The 20,346-nt window shown below is 47.8% G+C and overlaps 2 protein-coding genes across 6 annotated transcripts in view; both read right to left on the bottom strand.

The window, feature by feature from the left end:
• Positions 1–225: 225 nt before the first annotated feature.
• On the bottom strand, positions 226–8,051 carry LOC101773633 (S phase cyclin A-associated protein in the endoplasmic reticulum). Of its 5 annotated transcripts, none has more exons than XM_004963236.3 (9): positions 7,907–8,051; positions 7,318–7,453; positions 6,040–7,221; positions 4,063–5,766; positions 2,867–3,976; positions 2,373–2,477; positions 1,959–2,048; positions 1,075–1,185; positions 226–1,005 (listed from the first exon to the last, which is right to left on the bottom strand). In XM_004963236.3, exons 2-9 carry the CDS (start codon positions 7,375–7,377, stop codon positions 514–516), a joined length of 4,854 nt encoding a protein of 1,617 aa, XP_004963293.1. In that variant the 5' UTR covers positions 7,378–7,453; positions 7,907–8,051; the 3' UTR covers positions 226–513. The 5 variants fall into 5 exon arrangements, 4 of the variants coding, with proteins under 4 accessions (XP_004963293.1, XP_004963294.1, XP_004963296.1 ...); XM_004963237.3 differs by having other exon boundaries at positions 7,318–7,450; positions 7,907–8,026; XM_004963239.3 differs by having other exon boundaries at positions 835–976.
• A 2,379-nt stretch (positions 8,052–10,430) lies between these two features.
• LOC106804215 (receptor-like protein kinase HAIKU2) overlaps positions 10,431–20,346 on the bottom strand; it is a 14,858-nt gene continuing 4,942 nt past the window's right edge. Inside the window, exons 2-3 of the mRNA XM_022825328.1 lie at positions 10,779–13,261; positions 10,431–10,694 (exon numbers count right to left, since the gene is read on the bottom strand). Coding sequence (XP_022681063.1) covers positions 10,431–10,694; positions 10,779–13,261 — 2,747 coding nt within the window. The remainder of the gene's footprint in view (positions 10,695–10,778; positions 13,262–20,346) is intronic.

Below are 20,346 nucleotides of genomic sequence, written 5' to 3'. Positions count from 1 at the left end.
GCTGGTACATGTAGCTGAAAATTTTGCTCACCCATTTGTTGCTAGCTAAAGCTGCATGATTTAGTCCATGACAAATTTGCAAAATTATGTCTAGAATCATTAATCTGTTGCCAAATCAACAATCCATCTCCAGAATTCCAACATTTGATTGACGAGCTCCAAACTAGAGAATAGACGGTCTCGAAATAAGTAAAGAATGATCGTTAACTTAGAAGTGACCCGACAGAAGTAAATTATGGACAGTTCCTTTATTCCATATGGAGTCAGATTTTTCTTATCACAGTTTTTTCCTGTACATAACAGTGCATCTCTCCCTACATAGCTATTTTATCTTTAGACTGCATGGTTTAATCAGGATACGAGGTCGCAAAACCTTTCCAAAACTATAGTCAGATCCAGCCGAACGTACATTTGCCTAGAGTTTTGAGATAATTAGTCTGAAACACCATCCTCGCAAAATTGTAAAATTCAGTAGCTTGTGCACTATAGGTCAGGTCAGCTACAGAGCCGAATTCATGTCTCACTGCAGAAGAACTCCTCGGCTCTGTCCAAGAAAGAAGCTGGGATCTTTCTATGCAACATGAAGTTAGATGAAGCTTCACCAGCTCTTTGCTTCAGAGGCCCATCATCAACACCTCTTCCTCTACCATCCTTCTGAACCCTATTTCTGTTGAATCTGATGCCTCCTGAAACACCCTTCCCAACAACTGGCCGTCCAATTTTGCGGCTTGACCTTATTGGGATGTCACCTTGTGGGCTCCTGGTATCAAGTAAACTCTGCGTGTTATCACTGGAATTGTTTCCAGAACCATCTACAGCAATGGAATCTGGAGAAGTCAATGATGTTTGACAGGACTTGAGCAAAGAACGAAGCATATCCGTGCTTATTTCCTGTTGTACAACACTTCGATTCTGATCGCAACCGTAGCAAACAGCGATCAGAGCAGCAGCCAAGATGGGCATCAACTCGGGGTCACTGAAGAAAACAAATGGCAAGTCGCACAGCTGTATCCTAACTCATCAGATTTTTGCCCAACAATCCAAAGAAATTAAGAGATGTGGCTACTTATTTACCTTGTGAAGTATGGTGGGACTCTTTCCCCACCGAAGAACAGCTTGGTTCTCAGCATGGAACAAAGAAAAGTAGCCAAGAAGTAGCAGAGACTCTAGAAGCAGCAAACCAACCTAAAAACATAGCATAGACCCTCACAATTGAGTACAGAGGAAGCAGGAAAAAAGTTGCATTTGTGAAAAAGCAACGCTTTAGGAGTAAAGTCCAAATGACTGTCAAGCATGAGAAATACTACAGATGTGTATGTCAATAAAAAATCCCTTCATGATCACAACTGTGTACTGAAATGTCCCAGAGTGACACTCAAGCAAACTGTTAGGGCAAGAAATGGCAGTATGTCAAAAGTTCTTCATAATAATATCCCAAAGAGTCACAACTTGTCAAACCTGAAATAATAACAAGATCCAGTTCCCCAATGCACCGATTTTTCCAGTCATTTTATACCCAACCCCACATATCACCTTCCTACAGCATGCATTTCAGACATTTTAATATGGAACATGTTTATAACCACACTGTTTGAATCATGTATTCAATGGAAAATGTTTGTTCAGGAAGATTGCAGACAATAATAAGAACTAAGTTAATAGCTAACAAGAACCAATAACTAGATTCTAAAGCCGCCAATGATGTAAAGAAGACCACCTATTCATACATTTAACAGTAAACTAAAGGGCAACTTGCTACCATTATAGCCGAGGAAGAATTGAATGTGCAAAACCAGTACAAAGTATTGCATAAAAGCAATTAGAGAGTAACTGTATGAAATATTTACAGCGATAATTAAAAAAACAAGTACTTAAAAGCACCAAAGAAAAATATATGATATATATCATGTTGGGAATACATGAGCGCACATTTATACAAGGAATAGACTTATATTTACCTGATCGTTTGGTACTCTCCATTTGTTCATGCAATGGCTCAGAAGGAAGCTGATTAAATGGAAGAACTCCATCTTTAGATCTGATCTAGCCTGAAAACAATTCATAACCATTAAGAATACTAACTTATGCAGGAAAAAAAACAGAGTGTAAAGATATCAATGGTTCCCATATTCATAAATTGGCTTTGCCAGACAGAAAATTCATCTGAAACCTTTGTTGATAGCTCATTCTATCCTGATACCATGGATAGATGACTTGCATAGGAAAGTAGTTAAAGTTTTAGCGTGTGTGAATGAACCACATCAGTTTCAGTGCCCAAATGTACCTACTCAGAGTGATACATCCAAGAGAACAGGCAAGCAACCAACAATAGGATTGATAATATTCATCCCTCTTTTATGAAGAGGACTTACCAGCATGCACTGCAGAAGATTTATATCCAAGCGTGCCACATTGTTCAAAACTTTTAATACACCAGTGGCTACTTCTTCAAAATTTGATGGAAGAATAGCTGAAGTCTGAAAAATGAGTTAGTAAATTTTTGTAGAAAGAGATCCATAAAACACGATAACATGCAAAGTTTGCCCTACTAATTTCTGAGACACCAAAACTCAAGTTTCTGCTTACATTGTAATGAAATCCTAAGAAATAAAAGCATGCTAGTAAATGTGTACAGTGTCATTTTAGCGTGTTTGTTTTGTTACAACTTACAAGAACACAAAGCACCTATTTGAAGAATTTACGTATCAATTATTATGTATCCAATAATCTAAATGCACATGTAAATTTGTGAGTCATCTAGTTCTGTAAAAATGACAATAAGGAATATAGATATATTGAATTTTGAAATAGCATGACAAATTTCTCAAAAAAAATCAATGCACCTCAATGCAGCAGGCGGACAAACCTGTTCTGAAGATGATCTGTTGTTCGCCTGGAGCAACACAGCAGTCAAAAGTGATGGTAGACTAACAAGGCCAGTCTCAGTCATAGCAGAAAGTAAAAGCATTACAGGATGCTTTAGGCTTGTCTCGTTGCCTTTTCCAGGACTACTGTTATACCCTGAACCTACATTGTTCACCTTTCTTCCTTCAAGAAAACTGTCGATTGTGCTATTTTCATCTCCCTGGCTAGGAATTTCAGAACGCTTCTCTGTAGCAATCCCCAAATCAGGTGGTTGCATTGCTGGATTATTCAGGCCACCTGAGACAGGTATCAAGTCTTTTCTAGCTTCATCAACCAATTTTCTGTCCCCAGGAATGCTCAAGTCATGCAGTTTACATGATTTGTTTTCTTCAGGCAGTTCACTACACAAGGATGCCAATTTGTTATCTCCAGACTGCTCTAGTGTCATCAACTGGTTCCCCATACTGTCTTGTGAGCTAAGATATTCATATTCTTGAACTATAGTGCCACCTAATGTCCTGCATTTGCAGGACTCCCAATCAATGGTAGAGAAATTTCCAGGTTTAGATGTTAAGACAGCCAAAAGGTTGAGACCAAAGCGTATAGATGATGGGAGTGGGGATCCTTCCACCTGGGGCCTATCATAAAGGGCAAACAAATCTCGCAGACGGTGAATTATTTGATAAGCTACAATCAGTTCGATCAAACCTCCCTGCATTTGAAGTTGTTCATCATCGAGGTGTACATGGCCAACGATCATGGTCACAGTCCATAAGAAGCCATCTAACACTTCACCTGATGACTCTGTATTCTCGGTTGAAGTTTTGTTAGGCAGAAGATTTGAACTTCCAGAGTTGGATGCTGCCACCTTAATGTAATTCTCCAGTGATGCTGATAGCATGGGAATAATCGGAGGTAAAAGATTCTGTACTAGAAAATATGTTCGATTAGCTGGAAGTGAGAGCAATACTCTCAACAGGCGCAAGAGGTAGACAGTGACTTGACAAGCTCCAGGCTTTGAAGTGTGTGATGCAGGTAAAGCAGATGCAATGAAGCCAAGCAGACCAACTTGTCTTGATGCATGCAGTTCAAGATCCTTTCCTTCTAAATACTGTACCCAAATAAACAGAAAGTGCTATTAGCAAACATCTTCAGTACTTACAATACAATACAGAATGAATGGGACAATGAGAATACCTTTGTCATGTCACCAACAATCAAACCAATACTGGCAGTGCCTTCTTTTCTAGCTTGACGAAGTTTCTGTAGGTCTTGAAGCCATCTACTTAACTTAGCTTTGGCAGCTCCTAGAGCAGCCCTGTGTGTGATTCCAGTACTTTCACCTATGGGTGGTTCGATAAATTCATGCTTCAGAGCCATTAATCTCTGGCGAATCTTTTTGATCCTTCGTTTCATCTGTACATTATTCGATGATTTAACCACAGAGTCTGCGGTGCTGGAATTGCCAGTAATCTGAGAGTCTTCGCCGCTATTAGTTGAACGGTTTTGGCCATCTTTACTTGGAAAGCGGCGCTGAAAAGGTGAAGTCTGATCCCTAAGATCCATAGAGGCTCGCTCCCGTATCTGCTCTAGGTGATACTTGCGGCGCTGCTCACTCTCACGGAGCTTTTCAGCTAACTTTTGGGCTAAAAGTTCAGCTTCCTCTTGTTGCGCTTTTGCTCTTATTTCTTTTCTACGCTGCTGTTCTGCAGCCCTTGCTTCCCGTGCAGCACTAGATGCTTTGCGCTCTTCTTCTCTTCTGAAAATAGCCTCTTCTTTCTTGCGCTGTATTTCAGCAAGGCGCTGCATCTTCTCAGCTTCAAGGAACTTTCTTCGTTCCAAAACAGCTTCTTCCCTAGCAGTGTCCTCCTTTTGCTTTGTTTTGATCACCTGTAGCTTTTCAGCTCTCCGCATTTCAGAATCATAAAGTTTCTGCCTCAGCAAGAACTTTTTGTTTTCCTCATTCAGCGATGTAATAAAACGGACCTCATTTACTTTAGTACTCTCATCACCAGCTCTTTTTGCAACCTGAGCAAGATATGCTTCATGACGAGATTCACCACGTTGATGGCGTGCATTCATTACTTCTCGCAGTTTTGAGCTGCGCACAGCCTGCCACTCATTGACACGATTTAACTTTTCAGAGGTACGTTGTAGCCTCTGAACCCTCTCACTTTCTAGTTGACTCCTAATTCGCAGTGCTCGTGCATGCTTTTCTTCTGCTTCTTTTTTCATATCCAAAGCGCTTCTTTTTTTCTTTTCAGGAGACATCAACTTGTCATGTAGAACACGACCACGATCTGTAACTTTTCTGCCAACACCAGGAGAATGAGAAACCCGAGAACTCCGTGCAGGAGATTTCAATATATCTTCCCAGTTCCTTTTCTCCTTCCAGGCATCCATTGACTTCCAAGGTGCTGTAATTTGCTTCTCCTTTTCAAGATGAACTGTACTCTTTTTAACAACATCGGCTGACTTGAGCCTGTCAAATTTGTTTTCTGGCAACTCCCTGTCATTCTTAAAAGTGTGCTTCTCTATTTCCGAGATCGGTTCTAGTGACCCTCTTCTACTCCTTGCAGAATATGAAGGCATACTTTGTGGATGTGATTTATCTGACTTGAATGCATCCCTGATTTGCTTCTCTCCAGCAATCTTTTTCTCACTACCACTATCAGGAAGTTTTACCTGACTCTCCACTTTCAAACTTATATTCCTAACAGTAGCGGATGCTGTGGTCAGCTCTGATGAGCTACTCAAAACTTCTCCAGAAGAGCTGGATGTAAATCTCTCTGCCGTTATACCAGCCTGCTTGCATGCCAGTTCCAATTGGATCCTTTGGAAGGCCTCTAGAGATGAAGAGAGTATTTCTTGCCTGTGTGGTGAACTTGTCATCCTTCTGACCTGCATATATGATGCAGTGAACAAGATTTAGAACTCTGAAACACAGCAGAAAAAGTTGTCATGCAAGGATGGAAAGAAAAACATGCAGCTATTAATATTGCAGTTCTCAATCCAGCAATACATCACTCTGAAGGTCCATTCAATATTCATGCACACGCATGTTGATGCAAGGAAGAAGATGCTATGCTCACGTAGTTAGTTGTCAATTAATCATAAATATGCAGAAGTGAAAATAGACCACAAGACATCAGGATGGCTAGTGAGAGAACAGACCTCCCAAGACAAGGCATGAGGTCTCCTATGGTCAGCTTTCACAGCCATTGGCATCCCCTCTTTGGGTACACCAGGAGACTTTTTGGTGTTATCAAAATGCTCTGCTCTGGATTTAAGTTCTTGAAAATCAGATATAGCTTCTTCAAGAACAAGTATGGATTCATTAATTTGTTCCATGTCACATTCTAGTTCACAGAGGAGGTAAAGTTCATCAACAGCCCTATTCAGATTCTCAAAAAGAAAGCACCATAGCCTCTGCCTGAATCTTTCTTTGCTCTCAGCAGTTTCAGATCCGAAATCTGCAGAAGCTGGTGCATGGTTAGGAAGTAACGTTCTACTTTCTGTGGACGCAACAGATGAAGATGTAACTGGAACTTCATGATCATTACTGGAGCAGGGTAGGGAAACAGAGTCAGTTGAGGCTGCTGAACCACTAACATTCAACATACTTTCTGGTGTTTCATGTGCATCCAGTGGCCCTATCGTGTCATCACTGGGTGTCTCTGTTCCTTGTATAATGATTGGAGATGCCTCATCAATTGTTGCACAAGAGTTCGTCTCCACTTTGGGTTTACTTTCATCCTTTTGCTCATTTCTGGAATGTGCAGCATCTCCACCATGCCCATGGTCTCTAGAAGAACTGTTATCTCTGTATGAATCAGAGGGTAATGATAAACCTGGAACTTCATCAAAGTCTCCAAACTTGACAGGAGTATTGGACAAAACACCTAGCGACTCTGTTTTTGGAGAACATTTTACATGCTGAGAATCGTCTGCACATTTGGCAACACTGCCTGAACAGGTCGAGGACTCATGAGGCACTGAAGGATTTGCATGATCAGCCAGACTGGTTTTGGGAGGTTCACTTGTTTCTTCAGCCACCAGCAGCTCGTCAGGTCTTTCTGCTACATACTCTGAGGCTGAAGTATTTAAGACACCCTTCAGGTCACTAGCACCTACATCATTGCATCTTTCAGCTAGAACATTAGTTGTTTCTCCAGTACCAGATTCATCAACGCCAACATTAGCATTTATGTTCGGAGGAGGATGTTGCGGCCTGTCATGCCACCTTGAACTGTCACTGCTACAGTTGGGCCGTGACCGTGACGACGAGTTTGGAATTTTCTGGCTGGAACCTCCAGAAGACCTCTGCAATGTGTATTTCGAGCTGGACCGATGCTTCTGTAAAATGGGTCCATGTTAAGTTAGGAATAATAACAGTACGAATTGGCCCAGCATAATGCACCGCCATACGAGAAAATCGTCAGAGAAATAAACCTTTTTCACTTCAAACCATCCTGATCCAAGGTCATCCGCATCTCCATTATCATTATCCATAACCACCTACAATCCTCAGCGGTTCCTTACGGCATTCTTACTTCCCTGGACGAATATTTCGCGCTAATTACACCTGCTGCAGGAAATGTTGGAGCTAAATTATTTTCAGTGTATTGACAAGGGACTGCAAAAATCACATTTTTTTTCAAGACGTTCCATTGGTGCCTGTGGCAAGTGCCTCAGTTAAAGACTACTACTGCTGCTAACACAGATAGAACTCCCTATACCCTAAAACCGAAATGCACTATAAATTAAGGAACTAGAGGGTAAAACGGGGGATTCCCCATCAATGCATCATTTTTTTTAAAGCAAAAGGGCAGGCTTCACTTGGATCGGGGGCGGACCCAGAATTGGACATGGGCGTACACCCGATAGTTTTTGCAAAAGATCGAATTTTGCAGATAAATACATGGTCAGATCCGAAGACAAATAGCATACATCAGGGTTTTTGGTGTTCGGTTTCGCACAGCAGGAAGGGAAAGGGAAGGGAAGGGAAGGGAAGGGAAAGGAGGGGGATAAGCGAGCATACCTGTAGGATCCTCGTCGCCGGCGAAGCGCCAGACGAACACCAGGCCAAGGGGCAAGGGCGGCCGCTCGCCCTGTCGGCGCCGCTAGTAGAGAAATGCCGAGAGGGTGGAGCGGAGAAAGAAAAAAAAAAATGAAGGCAGCGGAGGAAAGAAAAGGGACCGGGCCGCCGAATGCTTTTTTTTTTTTGTGCAATTGCCCAATGCCCGAAGCTACGAGAAGGCCCGAAGCTGACAGCGGCAGTTGAGCCCAAGGTGCGTGCAGCCCAAATTCAGTTTGAAGATCGTTGCCCAGATCCAGCAGCTGCTCTCTCCCTCCAGTCAGTCAGTCACTCCAATCCCTGAGCCATTCATCTCATCTCAGGTAGCGTCAGCTACTCAGCTTGCTTCCGCAAATCAATCTACGCATGTCCCTCCCTGAAGACATTGGCAGTCAGTTTGAAACAGTCAGACAGACATGCAGCAGAAACCTGCGTGGTTTGCTGTTGGACTAGAGCAAATCATTGTTGCAAGACTGCATGCCAACAGCCTCTGCGTCCAAGAAATCCATACCTGCTGAATGAAATCGCGACGAAATTGCCTTGTGATTGGGGAATGGAGGGGGGCAATGCCTGCCTCTGAATCATCCATTTCGGGGGTTGTGTTCTCGGATCGATCGACCTATGTCCCCACTTAACGCGCGTACTGTCAGTCTGAACCAACCAACCCAGCAATCCATGAACGAACACATTGTCAGTCAGTTTAGAACAGCAGCTCAGGATTCAGAGAAACACATTTCCTGTGACATGGCATGCAGCTCAGGATCCAGGCCCTGTGAACATCCAACGAATTCGGGGTTGTTTGTTTCTTTAGCACCTTCTAAAATTCCTGTCACATCGAATGTTTAGATATTAATTAGGAGTATTAAATATAGACTAATTATAAAACCAATTGCACAGATGGAGACTAATTTGCGAAACGAATCTATTAAGCCTAATTAGTCCATGATTTGACAATATGATGCTACAGTAAACATGTGCTAATGATGGATTAATTAGATTTAATAGATTCGTCTCGTGAATTAGTCTCCATCTGTGTAATTAGTTTTATAATTAGCTTATATTTAGTCCTCCTAATTAACATCCGAATATTCGATCTGACATGAATTTTAGGAGGTCCTAAACAACCAAACACCCCCTTCCTACTACTACCTGCGAATGAAACTATGATGATGCCCTTATGATTGGGGGGTTGGGCCGATGAGAGGAAGGGGGCAAGCGTCGTAACTCTGAAATCTGAATCCACCAGCCACCACCAACAAGGAAGACAGACAATCCCCGGGTCTTGCGGCTGTCATTTCAGTCCTGCTCCTGCACTCCACTGTACCGGCGGGCGGTGGAGTGTTCAATTTCCATCTGTTTGTTTTTATTAATTATTCGAAACCACGGCTGCCTCAAAGGAAGTCTCTGGCTGTAGCTGTAGCTTGTATGAAACCACGGCCTCGTCTCGGCAGCGATTCCCGGGCCGGTGAAAGCTCTGCGTCGCCAGCCAATCCTCCACGACAACGACGCCTCCCTTCCGTTAGTCTCACGTAACCACGCCTGCCTGAAAACCAATTCCCAACTGAACTGAACTTCCTGCTCACAGATTCTGGGCATGTGCATCCTCCAGGTGGCTTGTCCGTTTCATCTCGACTTCTCAAGAATCTCCCCCGAGAGGAGAGAACCAACATCTCCTTTTTCTTTTCTTTTCTTTTCTTTTCTTTCTCTGCACAAGAGGATGAATCAAAATCATCTGCTGTTGGAGTCTGACAGGGAATGTTTGGCGTGCCTTGGAAAGAGGAGCCTGCAGGGTCGACTAATCCATGCATAATGGTATTGACTTGTGGGCGATTACAAAACTTGATGCTATCTACCAGTGCATTATCTTACTCCTACAGCTGCACGCACGCCTGCAGATATGCTAAACTGTACTGGTTGCTTGTGCGATTGATTATTCATTCTAGCAACAACAATCTGACTGCACATGCCACTGCTTTGACCTCAACTGCCTTCTCCCTAGCTGCTCTCAACAATCCTACTGTACTATCTGCAATGCTTCATACAGTGACTACATGCATCCAGGTGGCTTGTCTGTCTGTGTCTCATCTCGATCGACTTCTCAAGAATCTCCCGAGGTCTCTTCCTTTTCTCTTCTGCAGTTGGGAGTCCAAGAGACAGAATGTTTGGCGTGCCATGGAAAGAGGACCCAAAGCTCACTTCATTGACCTCTCAACGATCACTTACAAAAATTGCCTGGTACTCTAGTACTGTAATCTTACTGCTACAGCCACAAGGTATTGCTAAGCTGCTAAGCTGCAGATTGAAAGAGGTTGCTTGGCTGATTGATTATTCTGGTAATAATCTTACTGCTACACATGCTGCTGTGCTGTGTTGACCGCAGCTGGCATCTCTGCTCTGAACGAGTCCTACCTACGTACAGCAACTACCTTCTCCGATCGGACGGTCACCCGCCGGTGCCAGCCGGGCACGGCCAACGCCAGCGACGAGATCAGACGACCTTGACCTGGATGAGCTTGGCCGCCGGCGCGTCGTCCTCCCGCGCGGCGGCGACGTCCTCGAGCATCTGCACGACGGACCGCATGGACGGCCGCATCGCCGGCGTCCGGCTGGTGCACAGCACCGCCACGCGCAGTACCTGCACCGCCTCCTCCCGGGCCCAACCCTCCGTCACCCGCGCGTCCACCAGAGACATGGCCTTCTCCCGGCTCTCCAGCCGCCGCGACACCCACTCCACCAGGTCGCCGCCGCCCTCCTCCACCGGCACCATCGCCGGCCGCCCCGTCACCAGCTCCAGCAGCACCACGCCGAAGCTGTACACGTCGCTCTTCTCCGTCACCTTCCACGTGTACGCGTACTCCGGCGCCATGTACCCGAGCGTGCCGGCGACGACGCCGGCCGACGAGTCCACTCTAGCGGACGCGGCGGTGAGGATCTTGGCGAGGCCGAAGTCTGCGAGGCGGGGCTTGAAGGCCTCGTCGAGGAGGATGTTGCTGGACTTGACGTCGCGATGGAGGATGGGGCGGTCGCAACCGTGGTGGAGGTACTCGAGCCCCCTCGCCGCGCCCACCGCCACGTCGTGCCGCTCCGCCCACCCGAGCCCGCCGCCCAGCTTCCTCCCCTCCGGCCCGTGCAGCCGCTCGTGCAGGCTGCCGTTGGGGAGGTGCTCGTACACCAGCAGGCTCGCGCCGCCGTCCTCGCTCGTGATGCTGCACAGCAGCTTCACCACGTTCACGTGCCGGATCGCGCTCAGCGTCCCCACCTCCGCCTCGAACTCCCGCCACCGCGCCGACGACGACAAGCGCGCCGCCCGCGTCACGTGCTTCACCGCCACCACCGCGCCGCTCCCGAGCTTCACCCGGTACACGTTCCCGGACCCGCCGCTGCCGATCAGGTTCTCGTCGCGGACGCCGGCGATGATCTCGCGCTCGTCGAACGCCAGGATCCGGAACGACTTGAGGTCCCACGAGCCCTTCTTCAGCGCGAACAGCTTCCCCGCGCCGGACGCGGCCGCCTCGGCCTCCGCGCGCCGCCGCTTCTTCAGGTATATCAACACGCCCAGCGCCGCCAGCAGGACCGCCGTCGCGGCGAGGATGCAGGTAACGACCAGGCGCGCGGCGGCGCTCGCCGACCGGCCTCCGGAGCCCGGCGCGCAGCGGCGGAGGAAGCCGGCGCCGTTGGTGGCGCACAGCCCGGGGTTCCCGACGAAGCTCTCGCCGTAGGCCGAGATCGCGAGCGCCTCCGGCACGGGCCCGGTCAGCTGGTTGTCGGACAGGTTCAGACTGCTCAGCTTCAGCGCGGCGAGGCTCGCCGGCACGGCGCCGGTCAGCTCATTCCTGGACAAATCCAGAGAATTCAGCCGCGGCAGGTTGCCCAGCTCCGCGGGGATCGCGCCGGCGAGCTTGTTCCCGGCGAAATTGACCGTGCTGAGCGCCGAGCACGAACCCAGGCTCGCCGGGATGGCCCCGCCGATCCCGTTCCCCTCGATGGTGAGGCTGTTGAGGCTCGACAGCCTCCCGATGCTCTCCGGCAACTCGCCGGAGAGCTCGTTCCTCGACACGTCCATGCTCTCGAGGCTCGCCGCGTTGCCGATCGACGGCGGAATCGCGCCGGCGAACCTGTTCCCGGCAAGCATGAGATAGGTCATCGCCGTGGCGTTCCCGATGCCGCCGCCGATGCTGCCGTTGAACTGGTTCTCGGCCAGGTCGAGCACGTTGACGTTGGGGAGGGCCCACAGCCCATCGGGCACCTCGCCGGTGAGCCTGTTCTTGCTGACCCGGAACCTCACCAGCGTCTTGCAGCTCGCGTAGGTCGCCGGGATCCCGCCGGAGAAGCTGTTCTCGAGGATGAGCAGCTTCAGCATGGTGCCCTGCTTGCACATGTCCGGCGGGATCGGCCCGGAGAGCGCGTTCGTGGAGACGTCGATGAAGTTGAACCGCCCCCAGCTCCCGAGGCTCGCCGGCAGCTCGCCGGTGAGGCTGTTGTTGTAAAGGGACAGGTTCACGAGCTCCTTGAAGTCGCCGAACTCCGGGGGCACCCCACCGGAGAAGTTGTTGCTGAAGAGCTGCAGCGAGATGAGCTCCTTGAGGGACCGGAGCTCGGCGAGGCTGCCGGTGAGGTTGTTCATGGACGCATCGAAGTACTGCAGCTTGGTGAGCTCGCCGAACCCGGTGGGGAGCTCGCCATGGAGGGAATTGTTGTAGAGCTCGAGCTGGTTGAGGTTGGTGAGCCTGGCGATCTCCTTGGGTATCTCGCCGGCGAGGTCGTTATCGGAGAGCTCGAGGTCGACGAGGTTGACCAGGTTGCCGATCTCCGGCGGGATGGCGCCGCCGATCTTGGCGGCGGACAAGTAGAGCACGGTGAGGTTGGTGAGCCTGGTGACCTCGGCGGGGAACGCGTGGGTGGGCGCGAGGAACGGGTTGTCCCCGAGCGCGAGCACGGAGAGGTCCGGCATCTTGGCGAGCGAGGCCCACGGGAACGCGCCAGCGAAGAGGTTGGAGGAGACGTTGAGCCTGCGGAGCCTGGTGAGCGGCGAGAGGTCCGGGACCGTGCTGCTGAAGCCGTTGAACGCGAGGTTGAGCTCCTGGAGCGCCGCGCACCCGACGACGCCGTCGATGGCGCCGCCGAGCGAGTTCTCCGGCAGGGACAGCGTGGTCAGGGACGGCAGCGCGGCGCAGAGGTCGGCGAAGGGCACGGACGCGGCGGAGACGTTCAGGGCTCTCAGGGAGACGCCGGTGACGACGCGGCCGGTGCCGCACGCGACGCCGGTGAAGGTGCAGGGGTCGGCCGCGGTAGCGTCCCACGTGGCGAAGAAGGGCGCGGCTGCCGGAGGGACGGTGAGGAAGCGTTTGAAGGCGATGAGCGCGTCCACCTCGGCGGCTCCGGTGACGGCGACGGCGACGGCGAGGAGGAGGAGGAGGAGGGGGAGGAGGGGGAGGGCGGGGGCGGGCGGCATGGCGCCGGGCGTGGAGGGAAGGGAAGGACGTCTGCTGGTTGGTTCCTTTGAGCTTGGCTGTCAGTGTGCGGAGTTTGACTGGTTTTAAGGTACGGCAGATGCAGATGCACCTACGGACGAAAGTGTGGTGATGATGCTCTGGAACGAATTAGGAGTAGGCAGCAAGGGTTGGGATTATATGGGGGTTAGTTAGTTGTTCTTAATCACTGGACAGACAAACCGCACTAAAAAAGAGCATGCATGGTACTAATGAACTTGCAAATTAAAGCATGTGCTGCTCTACAAAAGTGTAATGAGCTGCTTTGCCTTAATTTGGCGCCATATGTAGGAGTATTATAGGATTTTTTTTATGCCTTTGAGTTGGGTGCCAACAACCAGGGTTCAAAAATTCGCGTAACTTCGTGAATTTTAGGTGTAGGAATTATTTCATCTATTTTGCGCAAAACGAGGTACTATATTCTGAAGTTGAGGTTAAAATGAACTTAGAATTTATACGAAGCTACCATTTCTAACTCCACCTGCTTTAGCTTTACTGCTGAAACCGTTTTTAGAGAAGGCCCTTCCAACCATCCTGTTTCTTTTTCCCGTATTTTGCTATGCAATTGAGGTAGCTAGAAGATGGAACGCGGATATACAAGTACTAATCATCTTGGAGCGTGAAGTTTGTGTAAAAGTCGTAGCAGCACTAGGTGGTGGTCGTCGTTATCTGATGATGAGGGTGGTGGTGCAGTCAAAGATGGATGAGAAGCAACGACGCTCGATGGCAAGCACGGTGGACTCATCACTTGGACTCATGCATGACTAGCTTTAGCTCGTAGTGGTGACTACTGCAGTGGACTGAGAGTACTTGTGTGTAAGAAGTGTAACAAAGCATGCCAGGCTACAAAATTGAAACCGGAGATTGCATCGCGTGCATTTGTAGCGAACGCACTTGTTTTTTTATCTGCGGTAATTCACGTGCGATCGAGCTGGTTCTCCATATAAGACGACGATCGAGCTGGATTTATTCGTGATGCATCATCCCATTTACATGTCGCTTGTGGATGCAGTGTAGTTGTGTGTGTGTCATGTGTTTTGGGATGGAAATAAAATAAAGAGTAAAAGCGATGGAGAAAAAGGCGAGCGGGTGGTGCTGCTGCTTTTTGGTGACCGTCGAGTTGCCACGCACGCACTAGAGACGAAAACGGTGGTGCCGCGCGTGCACGAGGATGGGGTCCAAGCTGTGGTCACTCCACTCCAGGCCTCCACTGTCCACTCAGGAGTATTTGGTTTTCATGGACTTCACTATTTTGATACGCTTTTAGTCCCTAAATTGGACTAAAGTTTGGGCTAAAATCTTTAGTCCTCTAATCCATAAAATTGGACTAAACTAGACTAAAGGATGTTTGGGACACCCCTGCCCCTTATTTACTGCCCTTCCTCCCGCGGCCTCCCTCCCACCCGCCGCCATCACCACCCTCCCTCCCAGCGTCGAGCTCGTCCATCATCTTCCTCACCTCGACCAGCTGCTTCTCGGCGTCCCCCGCCACCGCATCCTCAAGCTCCAGCGTGACCCGAGGATGCCGTCCTTGAGCGCCGTGTCGATGTCGAGAACCTGCCCGCCGCATGGCAGCTCCTGGTACTGCGGCATTGTGGCGGCGCAGCGATGACTCCCCCGACCAAGCGCACCACCAGCACCACGGCAACGGACGGGAATTTGAGATCTAGTCCAAGCTACAGTGGGAGCGGTTGGCGCCAGGAAGGAGTAGGCGCAGGGTTACCGAGGATAGAAAAAAGTGTAAAATGGGCTTTGTTCAACAACATTTATGGACTTTAGTCTATTTTAATCCGTGTAACCTGTTTAAATAGGGTGGGATTAAAATTTACTCCATGAAAGTGCTGAATGTTTTTAGGTGGGCGGCGGAAGGAAGACGGAAGATGGAAGAGAAGACGCCCAACAGGCTCGATCGTAACTCGCCGGCCGCCGCCCCCGGGATGGAGACGGCAGCCGACGACGACAGCACCGGCACGGCGAGGCCAAAAGCCACACCCATCGGTGGGGGTTGGATGGGGTAGTGACGCAGCAGCAGGCGCCGCCGCGTTTGACTCGCTGCTTGTCTCCTCTCCACCGCGTTTCCACACACCAACAGCAACAGCAGGTGAGGTGAGGTGAGGTGGGGTCGTAAACAATCCTGACGTGACTATTTGCCGTTATCTGATCGATCGCTTCCCTTCCATCGAGGTGGCAACTGTACTGAACGATCTGAAAGCCGCGCGCATCATTGTGCCATCGAGGTGCCACTGAACGAAACTGAAACTTCTTTCTTTATTCCCTTTGGTACGCGCTGACCCTTTTCTTTTCGTCAAGCAAACAGAGGGGGAATTCGATCGAGGAGCAAAGCATGTGCCTCCTGCAGGAACAACAAACATGCTCCCTTCAGATATTGTCATCCCCGGGCCGCGTGTTCTTGGCAACATTCAGACCACAAGAAACCAGATCGGTGTGCATCTTCCTCCCTCGATCGCGCTCTCTGCCTTGTCGACAGCTTCTTTTTTGTCACGCACGCACAGAGAGTTCCGATTCCTTGGCAATCACTTCCTTCCTTCCTGTCAGCCAGTCGAACGAGCTAGCGAATCATCACAGGATCGATGCAGACGCCCCTGACTTACTGACGCCGCCCCAGCTTCTTTCTACACAGGTGTCACGCTCTCACTCCTGCCTGCGTATAAGAATCCCTTTGACCAGGTTATTACTACAACGATAATTTTATTTGCATCCCGCTTGGCTTCTAGAAGGCAGGCCAGTAGTAGCTTAGAGTTCATTGCAGGGGTCGGCAGAGATGCCAGGCCGAGCTTGGCCGTCGCCATCACAGGGATTTCTCGCAATCTGCATACGGGTTGTTTCCACTCACAGCATCCAACCCACCAAACATATTCCATCCGGGTGGGTTGTTTATCAAGTCACAAGAAAATTACAGTACAAACATTTTATTTTGCATGCTTGTGGTATATGCAAAAGCTTTTTCATTTAATTTTGTGTTTAACAAGCATCATTATTAGCCACTTTCATCAGAAATCGTTCGTTGGCATTTAGCTTCTAGGAAACTTAATTAAATTGGTTTTGTTCAAAGAATGAAGAATAGCTCAAGTCCTTACTTTCTAGAATTTAAACATTGTATTAGTTGATCATCTACATAGACCCCACAAGCTAGCAGCTCTAGTTAATTGATTTGGAGACATGATGTAATCAGCAAAAAAAAACAAATTAATTAAATTTGGCTGATTTGCATTGCTTGCCGGAAGGAGCGAGTGTTTGCATCTGCCCGCTGCACTGCGAGACAGAGCATAGCATCCTCCGATCCTGAAAGAGCAGAAGCATGCGTGCACAACAGGCTAAACTTTAGCCCTGTCACATCGAATGTTTAGATACTAATCAGAAGTATTAAATATAGACTATTTACAAAACCTATTGTATAGATGGAGGTTAATTTGCGAGACGAATCTATTAAGTCTAATTAATCCATGATTTGACAATGTGCTACTACAGTAACCATTTGCTAATGATAGATTAATTAGGCTTAATAGATTCGTCTCGTCGTTAACCTCTATCTGTGTAATTAGTTTTATAATTAACTCATATTTAATCCTTTTAATTAGCCTCCGAATATTTGATATGACGCGGACTAAACTTTAGCTCCGCGATCCAAACACGCTCAATATTATCGTGAAGAGACAGATGGGAGAGTGGTGCGGTTGCTGCTGCTGCTGCACGCCTGCACTGCAAGTACGTATCCAGTCCACAGCCAGCACTCCGGAGGCCAACCCCAACTAACTAAAAGGCACTAAGGCAGTAGTATAGTGCATTTTTCTTTGTTTTGTTTTTCCTTTCCGGGCACATGTACAGCTAGCTGATCATCCATGGAGGATGTATAGTGGAAATACCTTTTTTTCCCTTCTTTTGTTTGTTGACTAAGCTCTCAGCAGGGACAAAAGTAAAGGAGCCTGCTGAGAGCGATGGAGCAACATATCTAGTGGATCTCTCTCTCTCTCTCGGTTTATACACGTATACTAAACATACAGATGTAGTAGCGAGAATGTCGAAAGAGAATGTCCCAGCGTTCACACTAATACTACAGAAACACACAGATCATGTCGTTCAAAGAAAGTAGCGACGGGAATAACGGCACTGCAGGAGCATGTACACACAAGTAGGCAAATACATATTGAAAGTAGCAGTACAATGCATGTGTAATCAGCTCCAGCGGCTCGCTGCTGCTCCATAGCCAATCCTAGTGTGCTTTAGTTTCTGTTTGTTTCGTGCCCAAATCTTCCCAGGCCTGCCCAACTCAAACAAGTACGATTCATCCCGTTCTCTCTCTCTTTTCTTCAGCTGGTGGTGACACGTACGACTACTCTGAGACCAGCAGGGATCGGAGCACAGCACCGATTCACCATGCACTCGCATGACGAATGAACGATTTATTCACAAATGGTTTCTTGCATTCTATCAATAACTGCATGCATGCTTACACTCGGCTGTAATGCATAAATGTATAGTCCAGCTAGCAGTGCTCCTTGCATTATATTGGATGCGGCTAGCGCTAACCTAGCTAATCTTTTTTTACCCGCACCTTGAGCAGGTCTACGGCAAAGAGGAACTCCATCTGAAGCATTGCATTGGAGGAGACCAAGATAACATGGACCTCAAATTGGAAAGAGTCCGGCAAGTTTGTAACATGGATGTTAGGCTCAAGAGCCTGCCCGGAGCTAGTGCCCGTTGCCGCGCCAGCTTGCGTTGGCCCAGTGGAGTTTTTATGGGTAGTTAGTTATTGGTAATGATATAGATTTACGTTTTGGAAATACCGATTTCTATCAAATTAAAAATCTCTTAGCACCATGACAATAATCCAATAATATTTTCTCCGTAAAAGATCGGAATAGTAATGTTTCCGATCAAGAAATTTAGCACGTGCCTATGGTAAGATACGTTAGAAACAAGGTATCAATCCCCCTGCAGGCTAATGGGGAAAAAAAAGACGGTACCATGACAAAAAATCAGATGATTAACACATATTGTGAGAAGTTCTGGAAGAAGCTGCTAAATCACCAATATATTTCCTTGTTGTACAACATGTAAACATGTAAGAATGCATGTTTAAAAGTTTCCTATATCCTTTATAATATGCGACCGTATTGCAAGCAAGTAGGAGTAGTTTAAAGTTGACCATTTAGAGATATCCGTATTGAATACTACACAACCCAAGTTACACCCATTTTGGACCTCATTTGTTATTTTAGAACTACCTCCTAATATGCTTAAGTGGTCACATTGCAATATATTGTTTTTGAAATTGCAGGTAATAAATTTGGGCTCGGAATCCTGATAAATATATACCGTTATTTAAACGTGAGGGATAAGGGTACCCGCGGGTCCCCACCGACCAAGATACTGATCAGCCCTGATAAGTGGGCCCGCCCTACCATGCCATGCGGGCTAAGGCATGAAGACGCGTGGAGCACAAGTCCGGAGACCGGGCGAACGAATTCTGCCCGAATACCGAGGGATACTTATTGTAGTCTGACTCAGATTGCTTTCCGTGTAACAACCGACTAGGATTAGATCCTATCCGATTGTAACATTAGGTCGTCAGCCTATATAAGGCAGTCAGGGATGCCCCCCCAAGGGTACCTCAATTCACCCCACCGCACGTTAACTATTCGCACCTGCAATCATCAATACAATCCACCAAAACACAGAACGTAGGGTATTACTCTCCGGAGGTCCGAACCTGTCTAAACCTTGCGTTCCTGTGCTACCATTCGAGGTCTTGGTCTTACGATCTCCCCCACCTACAAATCTACCAAATGGGTAACCCCGACAAAACATGTATACAATGTTGAGTTGAACACATGTACCAATTTTTAACCCAAAAAATTCATTTTATATTTTTATTCTTTCTCCAAAAATACCTAAGTGACTGCACTGTTTTGAGTGTACATAACAGTCTTCATAACCTAGTTTGTAGTTCAATGAAAATATTCTACCAAGACAACTGAAGTGCATTTCTCTAGATGAATACATGCTTGTCTATATACTGACAACATTTGAGAAGAAATAGTGACTATCTAATAATTAAATTAGTTGTGGGAAAGGATTGGTCGATCTGAAATTTCCAGACTACTGGTGACCGAGCTCTATTCTCTCCCTTTGGACTCTCTCACTGCTCTCTGTTTTATGGTGCTTACCTGCATGCCGACCGCTTCTGGACAGCGGCGACGCGTGGGCATCAGCTGGCACCAAGTCACAATCCATTCTCTACTCCCTTGACGCCTCGAGTGCTTGTGCCTGGGACAAAGCTCGAGCTCCATTCATGCATCTCTCTTTCTCTCTCTCTTGGATTGGATGTCACTCATATAGTGCTCTTGGATTGGATGTCACTCATATAGTGCTCCATGAGCTACCGCTAATAACCTTGTCCTTTTACACACCTTCACGAGGTCTACCGGTGCACAGCATGATGTGATGAACTCGATCGATTTAATTTGAACTCTGAAGCACTGGAGGAGACCAAGATACAACAGTAAGTAGCATGGAGTTCAACAATGTTTACAAAGTTTCTAACATGGATGGTAGCTAACGGCAGTTTACACTTCTGTAGGTACGCTTCACATGCACACCTCACCCAATTCGTGTAGTAGACAAGGCAGCCAGAGTTGCGCAAGCGAGTAAACCGTAGACGCAAGAACGGCTTCCGGAATACATCTAGGGATGCAGGTTTCTAACGCCAGCGATTCAGGTTTCTAAGAGGAAATATAATGACCCAAAGCTCAATGTAAAAAAAAATGCTAGCTTATATCCAAAGTACCTAGCTATAAACGTAGAAAAATTAAAACGACCTGTAATTTGAAATGGAGGGACTAGCACACGTGCCTCCTCATCCTGTCGTCGTGATCTGACTGCGCCAATCAGCTA

The sequence above is a fragment of the Setaria italica genome, chromosome III (assembly GCF_000263155.2).
Source record: "Setaria italica strain Yugu1 chromosome III, Setaria_italica_v2.0, whole genome shotgun sequence".
NCBI lineage: Eukaryota > Viridiplantae > Streptophyta > Magnoliopsida > Poales > Poaceae > Setaria > Setaria italica.
Note: the sequence above shows the minus strand (reverse complement) of the source record. Positions and strands in the feature narration are given on the sequence as shown.

What these genes read in the sequence shown, in the direction of transcription:
- LOC101773633 (XM_004963236.3), bottom strand. Translation starts at nt 7,377, where the DNA reads ATGGATAATGATAATGGAGATGCGGATGACCTTGGATCAGGATGGTTT. An exon ending in GATGGTTTGAAGTGAAAAAG is followed by an intron (nt 7,222 to 7,317) that starts GTTTATTTCTCT and finishes CCCATTTTACAG; the next exon opens with AAGCATCGGTCCAGCTCGAA. An exon ending in ACAGATCATCTTCAGAACAG is followed by an intron (nt 2,478 to 2,866) that starts GTTTGTCCGCCT and finishes CTCATTTTTCAG; the next exon opens with ACTTCAGCTATTCTTCCATC.